At 37.0% G+C, this 15,095-nt stretch overlaps 1 protein-coding gene across 1 annotated transcript in view; it reads left to right on the top strand.

Moving 5' to 3' along the window:
* Positions 1-15,095, top strand: part of TMEM38B (transmembrane protein 38B) — a 48,632-nt gene that overhangs the window by 20,346 nt on the left and 13,191 nt on the right. Inside the window, exons 3-5 of the mRNA XM_049895436.1 lie at positions 1,298-1,482; positions 2,361-2,448; positions 8,433-8,550. Of these exons, the coding sequence (XP_049751393.1) occupies positions 1,298-1,482; positions 2,361-2,448; positions 8,433-8,550 (391 nt within the window). The remainder of the gene's footprint in view (positions 1-1,297; positions 1,483-2,360; positions 2,449-8,432; positions 8,551-15,095) is intronic.

Genomic DNA, 15,095 nt, shown 5'->3' on the forward strand with positions numbered 1-15,095 from the left:
ACAAATCTGCCTCCTTGAGAATTGTGACCTATCTTTATATAGTTAGAGTTTATGTACTGCACAAAGGGGCTTGGGTGAAGAAGTTAGTGGGGGTTGAATTGCAGCCTCACGTAGCTACCAAGGGCTATTTTTTTTTTTTTAATAATTTTTATTGTGCTTTAAGTGAAAGTTTACGAATACAGTCTCTCACGCAAAAGCCCATATATACCTTGCTATGCACTCCCAATTATTCTCCCCCTAATGAGACAGCCCGCTCTCTCCCTCCGCTCTCTCTTTCCGTGTCCATTTTGTCAGCTTCTAACCCCCTCCAACCTCTCATCTCCCTTCCGGGCAGGAGATGCCAACATAGTCTCAAGTGTCCACCTGATCCAAGAAGCTCACTCCTCACCAGCATCCCTCTCTAACACATTGTCCAGTCCAATCCATGTCTGAAGAGTTGGCTTCGGGAATGGTTCCTGTCCTGGGCCAACAGAAGGTCTGGGAGCCATGACCACTGGGGTCCAGTCTCAGTCAGACCATTAAGTCTGGTCTTATGAGCATTTGGGGTCTGCATCCCGCTGCTCTCCTGCTCCCTCAGGGGTTCTCTGTTGTGTTCCCTGTCAGGGCAGTCATCGGTTGTAGCCGGGCACCATCTAGTTCTTCTGGTCTCAGGATGATGTAGTTTCTGGTTCATGTGACCCTTTCTGTCTCTTGGGCTCGTAATCGCCTTGTGTCCTTGGTGTTCTTCATTCTCCTTTGATCTAGGTGGGTTGAGACCAATTGATGCATCTTAGATGGCTGCTTGCTGGCGTTTAAGACCCCAGACCCCACTCTTCAAAGTGGGATCCAGAATGTTTTCTTAATAGATTTTATTATGCCAAGGGCTATTTTAATTCCCTTTCCCAGAGGACAGACACTATATAGCTAGAGGAGTCTTTACCCCTAGAAGTGATTATACATTTGCTTTATCTTATTGGTGGATTCAACACTTAGATTCTAAAACATGTATGTACAAATTAGGAACTTGGTAAATACTTTTTGTATATTTAGCATGTTTATGTGTATTTAGTATGTTTAGAAGTCCAAAATTCATGCTCCCCTCTGATAATGACCTTTTGGTAGATTTTATGTATGGTTTATGTGATTATAAAAAATGACCTTCTACCCAATCTATGCTTTTTTTGAAGTAAAATTCCATATTTATTTGAATAATTCCATTTGTTGCATTTTGCCAAATGACTGTTGTTGATATACTGGATCTTTATTTCTGTTCTTCTGATTCCATTGATATATTAAAATATTTAAATTTTAATTTCAGGTATATTATATTTTTTTGCCCATGTGACCTAGTTTGCCAGGCCTATTCTTTTCTACCTGTTCAACTCTTGGCTGCAGGAATGAAGGAAGTGACCAGAACTTGGAAAATAGTAGGTGGAGTCACACATGCTAATAGCTATTACAAAAATGGCTGGATAGTCATGATAGCTATTGGATGGGCCCGAGGTAATATTAACAATATGTGTTCCTGAGTATTCTGATACTGATGTACCACAACTATTGAACAGTTCTGTAGTTACATTAATGGGGACCACATACTTTAATAAGATGGAAGATGGAAGCCTTGTTTCTGTTGTTAGTAAAGTTAATTCAAAGCTAGTACTTTTTACTATCATTAGTCATTATTTTGAGCCTGATTGTTTTACAGTATAAGGTTTTTAATCGGTTTGATTTGGAACATCAACACCAGAGGAATTCTTAGTTAAGGTGCAGAACCACCATAAATGAAACAAGCTTACCTAAGCAATCACGTGGCACTTGTAAATAAAATACACTGCTGTGTCTTTTCTGTGTGAGTGTGTTTTAGCCATGAATAACTTGGAAATAGTAAATATGATTGATTTGGGGTTCATGTTCACTCTGTATGACTTGCCTTTAGTGGTGACTTGTTTTATATGTGGGAATTGAATAAATTTCTTTTACTTACTTTTTTTTTTTTTTTACTTACATTAGTGAGATACAGTGTACTGCACCTAAAACTTACCATATCCGGGAAAGAAATAATAAATCAGGGGATTTCCCTGCCCCCCAGGTCTGAAACAAGCCTCTATCTAGCCAGATCTCTGTGCCTGAGGCCCCGTCCATGTTAACCTTAGTTATAGTACAATGGACAGTTGCTGTGGTAGTGAAAGGGAAGAATCGCAATTGTCTCAATCCATGAATATACAAGGCAACTTTTTTCTTCCTTCCAAGAAGTGTGTTTTAGGGATCCTCTTAGAATTTTAAATTAGGAGATAGAATTATGACTCCATCTCAATTATTTTTTCAGTAAAAATTGGCTAAATATTCTGGTTAAATACTGTTGTTATTATTGTTATTTTCAGGTGCCGGTGGTAGCATTATTACAAATTTTGAGCAGTTGATGAAGGGAACTTGGAAACCAGAAGCTGATGAATGGCTGAAGATGTCTTAGTAAGTTGGCATAAAGTATAGTGAAACCCAGCTTTTTATCCTTGAATCTTATCAAAGTTGTTTTAAAGAACATCTTGGGAACTCTAAATGTGCATGAAGTGTGCTGCTAAAAATACTTACTAATAATATATGGAAAGAGAACCAGCAAACTTTATTCTTTGAAAAAGTCTGTTATTTCAAATGTAGTCTTAAAACAAATACTGATTCTCTTCTTTGTGTGTCCTCCGCCTGCCCCCTTCAGAAAACAAAACAAAAGTTCTGGATTGTTGTAGGATTGTGGGGAGAGAACTACACAGGAACAGACTTTTCGGTATGGAAATTAATCAATTGCAGACTCTTGACATTTTCATTAGTAACTGTGATGTCACCCAGATTTCAGTTCTGGTAGTAAAATATCAAGCTTATGGGAACAAATCAATACCTTATCATAAAACCCTATGAGCTAATTAAAAAATAATGATAGTTGAGCTCAATTCCCCATAAAAATAAAAAAAGATTAGAAGGAATAACCCGCTCTTTACTTATAAGATGCAAACTACCTTTTGCGTTCATTTAAGAGAATCTAATTGTTAGGTGTTCTCTAAAGATACTGACCCAGTCTTAAATAAGCCACATATACATCCCTGATGGATCTGAAAATGAAATGAAAGATACAGTTGCTGCTCTCACAATTCAAAAAGGAAAAGACTTCGGGATTAGTGGCCATCATAAGCAAGGTAAAGAAAGACATGTAAAAATTAGACTCATTAGAATGGGCCAAGGAGCCCTGAGGATCAGTGGTTAAGTGCTCAGCTGCTAACCCAAAAGTCAGTAGTTTGAACTCAACAGCTGCTCTGCGGGAGAAAGATGTGACAGTCTGCTTTCGTAAAGATTACAGCCTTGGAAACCCTATGGCGGCAGTTCTGCTCTGTCTTTTAGGGTCACTATGAGTTGGAATTGACTTGGCAGCATTGAGTTTAGAAGGGATTAAAAATGAAGGTTGAGAAACAGTAAGAATGATGAAGTATGTATTTGAGTGAACCAACAAATTCTAGGATATGTAACTTGGAAAATACCCCTTAAAGTTTAAAGGAAGTAGTTTAGAAATGGAATAGAGGAGGCTTTGATTGAAAATAAGTTACAAACAAGAAATTAGGGATATTAAGGGTGAAATTGCCCTCATTTTGAGGTATATGCCTTGAAAGAAAATCCAAGGTTTTCCATAAAACATTCCTTGGGGCTTTTATAACACGTCAAATTGTGTTTCTCCTTCATTCAAAACTTTGCAGTGACTCTCTATAAGGCCCTTCAAGATCTGCCTCTCCCCTGCATCCAGTTTGCCTTGGCTTCACCTCTTTTGCTCCTTCTTCTCTATCGTTGCAGAAATCTTCTTGCTGTTCCTCGAAAAGCCAGGTGTGCTCTGGTTTAGACTAGCTTTTCTCTCTGCCTAGAATAATTCCCCCCAGATATCTTCACGGCTCAAAGTACTTTCTCACAGTACCTTCTCAGTGAGGAATGCTCCATTTAAATTTGCAATACCTCCCCTATTTTTTTTTTTCCGATAGCGCATATCACCTTCTAACACATAACTTACTTATTCATCATGTATTACTGCCCCCTTGGCTCTAAAAAAACCCCAAAACCAAACCTGTTGCTGTCAAGTTGATCCTGACTCATAGCAACCCTATAGGACAAAGAACAGCCCCATAGGGTTTTCAAGGAGCAACTGGTGGATTTGAACTGTCAACCTTTTGGTTAGCAGCCAAACTCTTAACCACTGCGCCACCAGGGCTGCACCTCCCAAAAAGAAATATAGGGGAGAATATATCAGGCCCTAATAACTGAAACCTATATATGGAAAAGGGGTCTTTGCAGATGTGATTAAATTAAGAATTTTCAGATGGGGAGATTATCATGGATTATTCAGGTGGGCCCTGCCTTAGTTATCTAGTGCTACTGTAACAGAAATACCACAAGTGGATGGGTTTAACAAAGAGAAATTTATTCTCTCACAGTCTAGGAGGCTAGAAGTTTGAATTCAGGGTGCCAGCTCCAGGGAAAGCCTTTCTGTCTCTGTTGACTCTGGGGGTAGGTCCTTGTCATCAATCTTCCCCTGGTCAAGGAGCTTCTCAGTGCAGGGACGCCAGGTCCAAACGACACGCCGTGCTTGTGGTGCTTCTTTCTTGGTAGTATGAGGTCCTCATGTCTCTCTGCTCGCTTCTCTCTTTTATATCTCAAAAGAGATTGACTCAAGACACAACCCAATTTTGTAGATTGAGTCCTGCCTCATTAACATAACTGCTGCTAATCCCACCTCATTCACATCATAGAGGTAGGGTTTATAACACAGGAAAATCACATCATATGACAAAATGGTGGACAGTCACATAATACTGGGAATCATGGACTAGCCAAGTAGACACACATTTTTTGGGGGGGACACAGTTCAATCCGTAACAGGCCCTAAATGCAACTGAATGTTTGCTTATAAGGGGAGGGCAGAGGAAGAGTTGACCACACATAGAAGAAAAGAAGGTAATGTAATGGTGGAGGCAGAGATGAATTATGCATCCACAAGCCATGGAATACTGGCAGCCACCAGAAGTTGAAAAAGGCAAGGAGTAGTAGGTTCTCCCTTAGAGCTTCCGAAGAGAGTGTGACCACGCTAACATCTTGGTTTTGTTACTGACTTTGGCCTTCTGGTCTCCAGACTGTGAGAGAATAAATTTCTGTTGCTTTAAGCCACTGAGTTTGTAGTATGCCTATTCCTCACTCAACAATTATCTTGTTATCTGACATTTTGCATTTACAACATTAGCAAAACAAATCTATTATACGACTGTTTTATGCATTAACAACATATGTCTGGCAGTAACGAACACCAAGGCATGAGGCAAGGTCAGTGCTGACTGTGATGGTTAAGGTTATGTGTCACCTTGGCTGGGCCATGATTCTCAGTGGTTTGGCAGTTATGTAATGATGTAATTTGGCAGTTGTGTAATGATAAATTTGGCAGTTGTGTAATGATGTAGTCATCTTGCATTTTGTGATCTGATATGGTCATCCTCCATTTTCATATAGTGCAGATTTTTGCATAACAACCTGGTCTTTGAAACCGAATCATGTTGATGAGCGAGGAGTTGGTGTAGTTTGTTAGAGCAGCCAAAGGAAACTAATACAGATTTTAGTACCGGGAAGTGGGGTGTGCCTGTAACAAATACCTAAAAATGTGGAAGTGGTTTTGGTACTGGATATTGGGTAGGAACTGGAAGAATTTTGAGGCACATGACAAAAAAGCCTAGATTGCCTTAAGCTATTGATAGAAACATGGACGTTAAAGGCTTTTTTGGTGAGGGCTGAGAAGGAAGTGAGGAGCATGGTAGAGAAAGCCCATATGGTCTTAGAGAATACATATATTGTCATAAATATAATGTTGGTAGAAATGTGAATGTTAAAAGCATTTCTGGGGATAGCTCAGAAGGAAATGAGGACTGTATTATTGGAAACTGTTGGGAAGGTGATCCTTGTTATATAGTGGCAGAAAACTTAGCCGTATTATGCCCTATAGTTGTATGGAAGGTAGAACTTGTAAGTGATAAATTTAGATATTTTGCTGGGGATATTTCCAAGCAAAGTATTGAAAATATGGCCCAGTTTCTTCTTGCCTTTTGTCATGAAATACGAGAGGAAAGAGATAAGTTGAGGAAGTAACTTTTAAACAAAAAGAAACCAGGACTTAATGATTTGGGAAATTTTCTCCCATCCAGATTGTAAAAGATGCTAAAATTAGGAGATTCACTGTTAGGAAAGCATGCTCTGGAGAGCGGGTCAGGTGTGTGGCTGGACAACCTTTTGCCAGTGCTGAAGAGGCAAGGTGTATGGCTCATGGATCCATTCAGCTATCTCAGCAGAAACCTGGGATAGAGATGGTGCTATCTAGGAATTATTCTATGTGGACCCTTTTGTCTAATGGTGTGGATCCCTGTGACATACACAGGAGATTTACAGTTTTGAGAATGTTATATTACCAGAAACACTGTCACTTTGGACTGAAAAGAAAAGAGACAGGATGAAATAAAAGAAGGCTGTCAAAGTCCCAAAATTCTACAGGAAGAAATAGGCTGATAAAACTGCTCATCTGCAAACTTTTGCTGCTCTTTCAGAAGAGGAAGAATGACTCCAAGATAGGAGCTGCTAGCCTAGAGGTCAGAGCCATGGGCCAAGAGGATGGAGCCTCAAGCCACAGAGGATTCTTCTCAGGCCTTGAAACCAAATGGAGTTTGCCCTGTTGGATTTCAAAATTGCTTAGGCCTAGTGTCCCCCTTTTTCATTCTTTTTTCTCCCATTTAGATTGGGAATGATTATAACTGTTATCCTATTATTATCCCACCATTGCATTTTGGAAGCACATAACTTGTTTTCTAGTTTCATAGGAAATTAAGATAGCAAGTATAAGAGTTCTCTAATTAACTACATCCCTGTTCTGCTAAAAAATTGCATGCCCTGATTTAAAATGAACTTTCCCTTAAATCTAAGCTCTTTCCCAACGCCCTACCCTAATTTATTGTCTACAAAATCCTTGTTGCTTATGTTCAACTCTTCTGAAATTACGCTTTAACAGAAGGTTATCCAAAATAGAATATGAGGACACATGTGATGAGCCAGGAACCAAACACAAACAGCAGCAGAATGACATTAAGATAAATCTAATTGTATTTTTTAAAATCTCCTTTTAATTTCAGTTTTGTGCACATTTTATAGTATTATCATACATGCATATGGTTTCTAAAGTAAGCGACAAGCATCTATTAGGGGGTGTTTTAAAACATTTTTTTTTACCAGTTAAAAAAAAAGTTTCTGTTGAGTCGATTCCTACTCATGGTGACCCTGTGTGTTTCAGAGTAAAACTGTGCGTAGGGCTTTCAGTGGCAGTGGCCCTTCAGAAATAGATCTCCAGGCCTTTATTCCAAGGCTCTTCTGGGTGGATTCGAACTGCCAGCCTTTCAGTTAGCAGCCCAGCACTTAACCATTTGCACCACCAACAGGGATGTACAATCAAAAAAGTTTAGAGATCACTGTTTTAAGACATGAACCTTGTCTAATCAACTTGTTATGCGAGATCCAAACTCCTGTTGTCCAGACTTAACCCTGTTTTGAACTCAGTCCTTAGTTTGTAGTACATAAATAACTTACTTTTCACTTCGTGAAATGGCTTATGGGTATTTTAAAATTTGTCATATTTTGCAATGTGGAATTCTAAGAGTTTATAATTTGTTTTTCTTGTTGTAAGCATAAAGAGCTGGACAATGATCTGTTACTGAGATATAATTTAAATATGTAGCAAATATATGACATGAAGGCAGTGTTTCTTATTTGGTAGACTAGTATCTTCTAGATGTTATAATTTTAAAATTAAGATATTAGTTAAAGCTGTAAGCAATGATGTGTAGTTGCTGGCTCATAGTGATTCATGAGAGCCAATTTTGTGCACCTCCTGTCAATTCTATGCCTGGTGACATCATGTTGACAGCCTGAAATTGGCAATCATGAGATATTTATTACCATGGAAATGGGCAAATGCTGCAAATCAGGGCTTCCCCCTCCCCTCCACACCCCAGAGAGCTGGTTTACGACTGTAAGTTTTCTCTTAGTAGACTAAGCTATTTTTCCAAGTCATGCCATAGAACATGGGCCTTTCAGATCCTTTGTGAAAAAAGTGTTGTATGGTCAGATACATTTCAGTAATACTGTACATAGAAACTTTCTCTCCTTGTTGAAATCACACTACATATGAACTTACTAAAATCTCTCTCTGATAATATGTGCTGTGAAAAAAACCTGTTTAACTTGATAATAACTCAAATTTCCCAAAACTTTCTTAGTATGCTCTCAGAACTCATTTTTGTGTTATATCTATTAATAACCCATTAAATTAGCATTTTGCAGAGTGCTTTGAGAAATGTAGAGCTCACTTCTTACTCACTTAAAATGTGTTTTATTTGCAGCCCTTCCAAGGTAACCCTCCTGGGGTCACTTATGTTCACATTCCAGCACACCAAGCATCTGGCAATATCAAAGCATAATCTGATGTTCTTCTATACTGTCTTTCTTGTAGCCACAAAGGTAAGACTTCAAGTAACTACAAATCAGTTCTACAAATCCTGTATAAACATTCTTCTGCATATTAGGCAAGTAATAAGAGCGTTTATTTTTATTGTTATTACATTTTAAAAAGATAAATTTTGAGTGTTTATTCAGCATATCTGTGACTGTCTGAAACATAGTTCTTCTGTGACTCCGTTTTTCTTTATGCAGAGTCTGTTAGTAAAAACTTGAAGATAGGCTAGCAGTTAATGGAGGCCAGAGAATAATGGAGGTAGCCAAGGCTGATGAGAGAGTACACAGGCACTGTTGTCTCATTTGTAAGATGAGGTACCTGGGCGAGATGTTCTCTGAGTTCCATTAGGTTTTTAAAATTTCAAGATTTTATATTAGGACCTATCTGTAGTCAATCTTTATTATTATTGCCTGGCTGAAAGCTTTATTCCCTTTTGAAGATAGGAGACAGTATGGTGTAAGAGCTTTTAGAAACAGTCTTGGATTTAAATCCTACTTTTGCTGTCTAATCCCTGAATAGATAAGTCACTCAGTGTCTCTGAATCCCAGTTTTTTCATCATCATTGTATGCTTGTTGAGAGGAATGGAAATGATGCATGCCATTCTATCACTGTGTCTTTCATATCTTAGGAACTTTATTTGTAGCTGTATCATGAGGCTAATTGTGATTATTATTATTTTTACCATTATTAGGGATTGTTCTCTTCTCACAGTTAATTTTAAAATAAGATTATCATTTAAGCCTAGAGAAATTTTATAGCTAACTGTATATCGGACTAGATGTTTTTGGCTAAAATTTTACCCACAGGATTCTTAAAAGGAAAGCAGTATGTATTATATAAACTTTAAGAAACAACCATGTCCTTTTAGGGATCATTTATTTTAGTTTCAGTGGTCTCTGCAGTGGAGGGGATCTGTGTCTATAATTCAAGTACTCCAGATATCTGAGGAAAAATTTTCTTCACACATGACCTCCCCTCCCAGTCCTAAAATTTTGAGCTTTATATGTTTTTTTTAACAGCTTTGTTGAGATATAATTCACATACCACTATACAATGAACTATTGAATGTGTACAATTCAATGGTTTTTAGTATATTAATAGAGTTGCACAACCATCACTGTAATCAATATTGCAACATTTTTATCGCCCCAAAAGGAAACCCTGTACCCGTTAGCAGTCACATCCCATTTCTCCTCAAACCCCCCAGCCATATGCAACCACTAATCTACTTTCTATCTCTATGGCTTTGTTTACTTTGGCATGTCATATAAATGAAATCATACAATATGTGGCCTTTTGTGACTGTTTTCATTTACTTAGCATAATGTTTTTAAGGTTCATCCATGTCGTAGTATGTGTCAGTACTTTATTCTGTATTATTGTCAAATAATATTCTATCATATGGATAGACCACATTTTGTTATCCATTCATCGGTTGACGGGTGTTTGTGTTGTTTCCACTTTTTGGCTCTTATGAACAGTACTACTGTTGTGTATAAGTTTTTTGTGGACATATGTTTTCATTTCTCTTTGGTATATGATCCTAGGAATGCAATTGCTGGGTCATATGGTAACACTGTGTTTAACTTTTTGAGGAACTGACAGTTTTCCAAAGTGGCTGCACAATTTTACATTTCCACTAACAGTATGTGGGAGTTCTGATTTCTCTTCTTCCTTTTTAACACTTGTATTATCTGTCTTTTTTATTATAGTCAACTTGTTGTTGTTAGGGGCCTTTGAGTTGGTTCCGACTCATGGCATTGTCACAATCGTTGTTAGGCTTGAGCGCATTGCTGCAGCCACTGTGTCATTCTGTCTCGTCGAGGGTCTTTCTCTTTTTTGCTGCCCCTCTACGGAGCATGATGTCCTTCTCCAGGGGCTGGTCCCTTCTGACTTGCATTTCTCTTATGACTAGTGATGTTAACATCTGTAGTATTTGTAATTCTTCTTTGGAGAAATGTCTATTCAAGTCCTTTGCCTATTTTTAATTGGGTTACCTTTTTAATGTTGAGTTGTAAGAATTCTATATGTGTTGTGAATAGTATGCCATTATCAAATATATGATTTGCAAATATTCTCTCCCATTCTGTGGTTTTTTTTTTTTTTTTCTTTTACTTTCTTGAATGTGTCCTTTGAAGCATGAACGTTTTTAATTTTGATGAACCAATTTATCTATTTTTTCCTTTGGTGTTTGTGCTTTTGGTGTCATATGTGAGAAACCATTACCAAATCCAGTGTCATGAAGATTTACCTCTGTTTTACATCTAAGAGTTATACAGTTCTATCTCATACACTTAGGTCTGTGAGCCATTTAAGTTCATTTTTGTGTGTGATATGAGGAAGGGTCCAACTTCATTCTTTGACATATGGAATGTTGAAAAGACTATTCCTCCCCTCATTGAATTGTCTTGGCATCTTGTTGAATATCAATTAACTGTAACTCTGAGGGTTTATTCTGGATTCTCACTTCTATTCCATTATCTCTTTGTCTATCTGTATGTTAGTACCACACTGTCTTGATTCTTGTAGCTTTGTAGTAAGTTTAAAATTGAGAGGTGTTAGTTTTCCAACTTTGTCCTTTTTCAGAATTTACTATTTTGGCTCTTTTGAATTTATATATAGATTTTAGGATCAGCTTGACAGTTTCTGCAAAGAAACCAGCTGGGTTTTTGATAGGGATTGCATTGAATTTATCGATCAATTTGGAGGGTAGTGGCCATTTTAATAATATATGTTGTTGTTAGGTACCATCGAGCCGATTCTGACTCATAGCGATCCTATGTACAACAGGACAAAACAGTGACCAGTCCTGAATCATCCTCACAGTCCTTGTTATGTTTGAGCCCATTGTTGCAGCCACTGTGTCAGTCCATCTCATTGAGGGTCTTCCTCTTTTTTGCTGACCCTCTACTCTACCAAGCATGATATCTTTCTCCAGGGCCTGGTCCCTCCTGATAACGTCCCCAAAGTATATGAGACTTAATCTTGCCATCCTTGCTTCTAAGGGGCACCCTGGTTGTACTTCTTCCAAGACAGATTTGTCCATTCTTTGGTGGTCCATGGTATATTTAATATTCTTCAACACCGTAATTCAAAGGCATTAGTTCTTCTTTGGTCTTCCTTATTGATCGTCCTGTTTTCACATGCATAGGAGGCAGTTGAACGCACCATGGCTTGGGTCAGGTGCACGTTAGTCTTCAAGGTGGTATCTTTGAAGATTAACAGTATTAAGCCTCCCTAAAAAATTTAATTTTTTATCCATGAATACAGGCATCTTTCCATTTATGTAGGTTATCTTTAATTTTTTCGGCAACGTGTTGTAGTTTTCAGTGTTCAAATCTTAACATTTCTTGAGTTAAATTTATTTCTAAAAATTTTGTTCTTTTGGATGTTCTTATAAATGGAATTATTTTCTCAATTTTATTTTTGGGTTGTTCATTGCAAATGTGTAGAAATACATTTGATTTTTGTATATTGGCTTATGTCCTGTAACCTTGCTGAACTTATTAGCTCTACTAGATTTCGTGTGTATCTGTGGATTCTTTAGGATTTTCTATATACAAGCTCATGTCATCTGCAAATAGAGATAGCTTGACATCCTCCTTTCCAATCTGTATGCTTTTTTAAATTTCTTTCCTAATTGCCCTGCCTAGAACCTCCACTACAATGTTAAATAGAAGTGGTGAGAGTAGACATCTTTGTCTTGTTTCTGCTCTTAGGGGGAAAGAAAGCATTCAGTCTTTCACCATTAGGTATGATGTTAAATGTTGGTTTTTCATAAATCCCCTTTATGAGGTTAAAGAAGTTCCCTTCTATTCCTAGTTTGCTGAGAATTTTTTTTATCAACATTGGCTGTGGAATTTTGTCAAATGCTTTTTTCTGCATTGATTGAGCTGATCTTATGTTTTTTTTTTTTCTCTTTTATTCTGTTAATACAGTGGGCTACGTTGATTGACTTTTAAAAATAATACATCAACCTTTCATTTATGGGATAAACCCTACTTGGTCACGATATAGAATCCTTTTTATACATTGCTAGATTTAATTTGCTAACAATTTTCAAGAATTTTTCCCTGTATATTCATGAGGGGTATTGATTCATAATTTTCTTTGTAGTCTCTTTGTCCGGTTTTTCTATAAAGATAAATTAAGCTCTTTAAATGGATTGAGATGTGTTCAGTTCTTCTCTACTTTCTGATAGTCTGAAAGTTTGTGTAGGTTTTATATTTCTTAGCTAAATGTTTGATAGATTCTGTAGTGACTATATCTGGGTCTGGAGTTTTCTTTGAGGGAAAGTTTTTTGATGACAAAATTAACTTCTTTTGTACATTTAGGGCTTTTCATATTTTGTATTTCATTTGTGTCTGAATTGGCAAGTTGTATTTTTCAAGAAATTTGCCATTTCACCTGTTTTCGGTTTTTTGACATAAAATTTTTCACTATAGTTCTCTGTTACCCTTTTAGTAACTATAGAATTTGTAGTGATGACCCTGTTTTCATTCCTGATCTTGGAAATTTATGTCTTTTATCTCTCCTTAAATCAGTGTAGCTAGAGGTTTATCAATTTTATCAACGTTTTTAAGAAAAAAAAAAAAAAACTGACTTTAGGTTTCATTGATTTTCTGTGTCATTAATTTCTGCTCTTTATTATGTCCTGCCTTCTAATTACTTTGTTCTTTTTGTCTTCTGGCTTCTTAAGGTATAATCTTAGGTCATTAATTTATACTTTTTTTCCTTAATACAAGCAATAAAGCTACGAATTTCCCTTTCAGTGTTGTTTTAACTACATCCCCACAGATTTTGATATGTTTCATATGGTTCAAAAATATTCTGCAGTTCTCCTTTTCTTTGGCCCATGGTTTATTTGTTGTTATTGTTAGGTGCTGTTGAGTCCGTTTGACTCATAGTGACCCTATAGGACAGACTAAAACTGCCCCTTAGGGTTTCCAAGGAGCAGCTGGTGGATTTGAACTGCTGACCTTTTGGTTAGCAGCTGAGCTCTTAACCACCGGAAGTATGTTATTTAGATAGTTTTCTGTAATTGATTTCTAATTTAACTTTGTTCTGATCAGGGAACATGTACCATATTTTTTCAATTCTTTTGACTTTGTTGAGACTTATTTTAAGTCTGGCATATGATCTGTTTTGATGAATATTCTATGTGCAGTTAAAAAGATTGTATATTCTGCTGTATTCGGGTGGACTAGCTGTACCAGACATTAAAATACACAATGTTGTTGTATGCCGTCGAAGTCAGTTCTGACTCATAACAACCCTATAGGACAGTGTAGAACTGCCAGTAGGATTTCTTAGGCTGAACCCTTTATGGGAGCAGATTGCCAAGTCTTTTCTCCCTCAGAGTGGCTGGTGGGTTCGAACTGCTGACCTTTTGGTTAGCAGCCAAATGCTTACACATTATATCACCAGGGCTCGTTAAAATATGAAGTAAAGCCTCTATAATTAAAACTGTGGTACTGGAACATGAATAGACAAATAGCCCCAAAATAGATCCAAGTACTCATGGGAATTTAGTATGTGATAGGTTGCCGTCACAAATTAATGGGGACAGGTAAAGATGGATTTTTAGTAAATGATGCTAGGATAACTAGGTAGATAATTTGGAAGTAGATAAAATTAGATCCTTACTTCACACACAAAATAAACTCCAAATGGATTTTACAGATCTAAATGTAAAAAATAAAACCACACAAGTACTGGTAGAGCACTTGGGTGAATTCCTCTTCAGCCTCGGTGTAGAGGAAAGGCTCTCTAACTGTGACACTAAAGGAAGAGATCGATCAGTTTGACTCCATAAATTTGGCAAAAAACATTGTGGACAAAGTCAAAATATAGCTGGCACACTGTGATAAATACTTGTAACATATTTCACAAAGGGCTGAATACATAACAGCCTCTTAAAAAACTAAGGAAGGAAGGACCAAAAACTCAATAGAAAATTTTTCAGAAAATTATCAACAGACATTTCAGATAGAAAAGATATGAAAATATCCTTCAAACATATTTAAAAATGTTAAACTCAGAATTTGAGAAATGCAAATTAAAATAACACTGATACACCATTTCTCACTTATCTGGCAGAAATTAAAAAGTCTTCCAGCACATTCTGTTGATGAGGCTGTGGAAGAAACAGGCATTGTTGTAATTTTTCTTTTCCAGTGTTTGTAGGATATTCTTGCATGTTTTTATTTTCCAGTTTTTTCCCCTAGATTTTCATGCATATTTATATGAACTTTACTAGCAATTTGTCTAACTGCATAAAACATAACTCCATTAAAAAAAACTCAGTATTTTTATTGATTATAGTAAATGTATAAATTAACTTAGGGAGGCAGATATATAGCATAGGGAGAAGAGGAAAGAGTAAGACAGGAGCAGGGTCAGAGTTAAGAGGCTCTCCAGGATCTAGTATTTAGAGAGGAAAAATCCAAATTGGGAGACTCGGAAGAACTGGCCAGTGAAGTAAGAGGAAAACCAGGGGATAGTTTTAAGAAAGATGGAGTGGTCAGTTGTGCTGAATTCTATTAAGAG

The sequence above is a fragment of the Elephas maximus genome, chromosome 9 (assembly GCF_024166365.1).
Source record: "Elephas maximus indicus isolate mEleMax1 chromosome 9, mEleMax1 primary haplotype, whole genome shotgun sequence".
NCBI classification, from domain to species: domain Eukaryota; kingdom Metazoa; phylum Chordata; class Mammalia; order Proboscidea; family Elephantidae; genus Elephas; species Elephas maximus.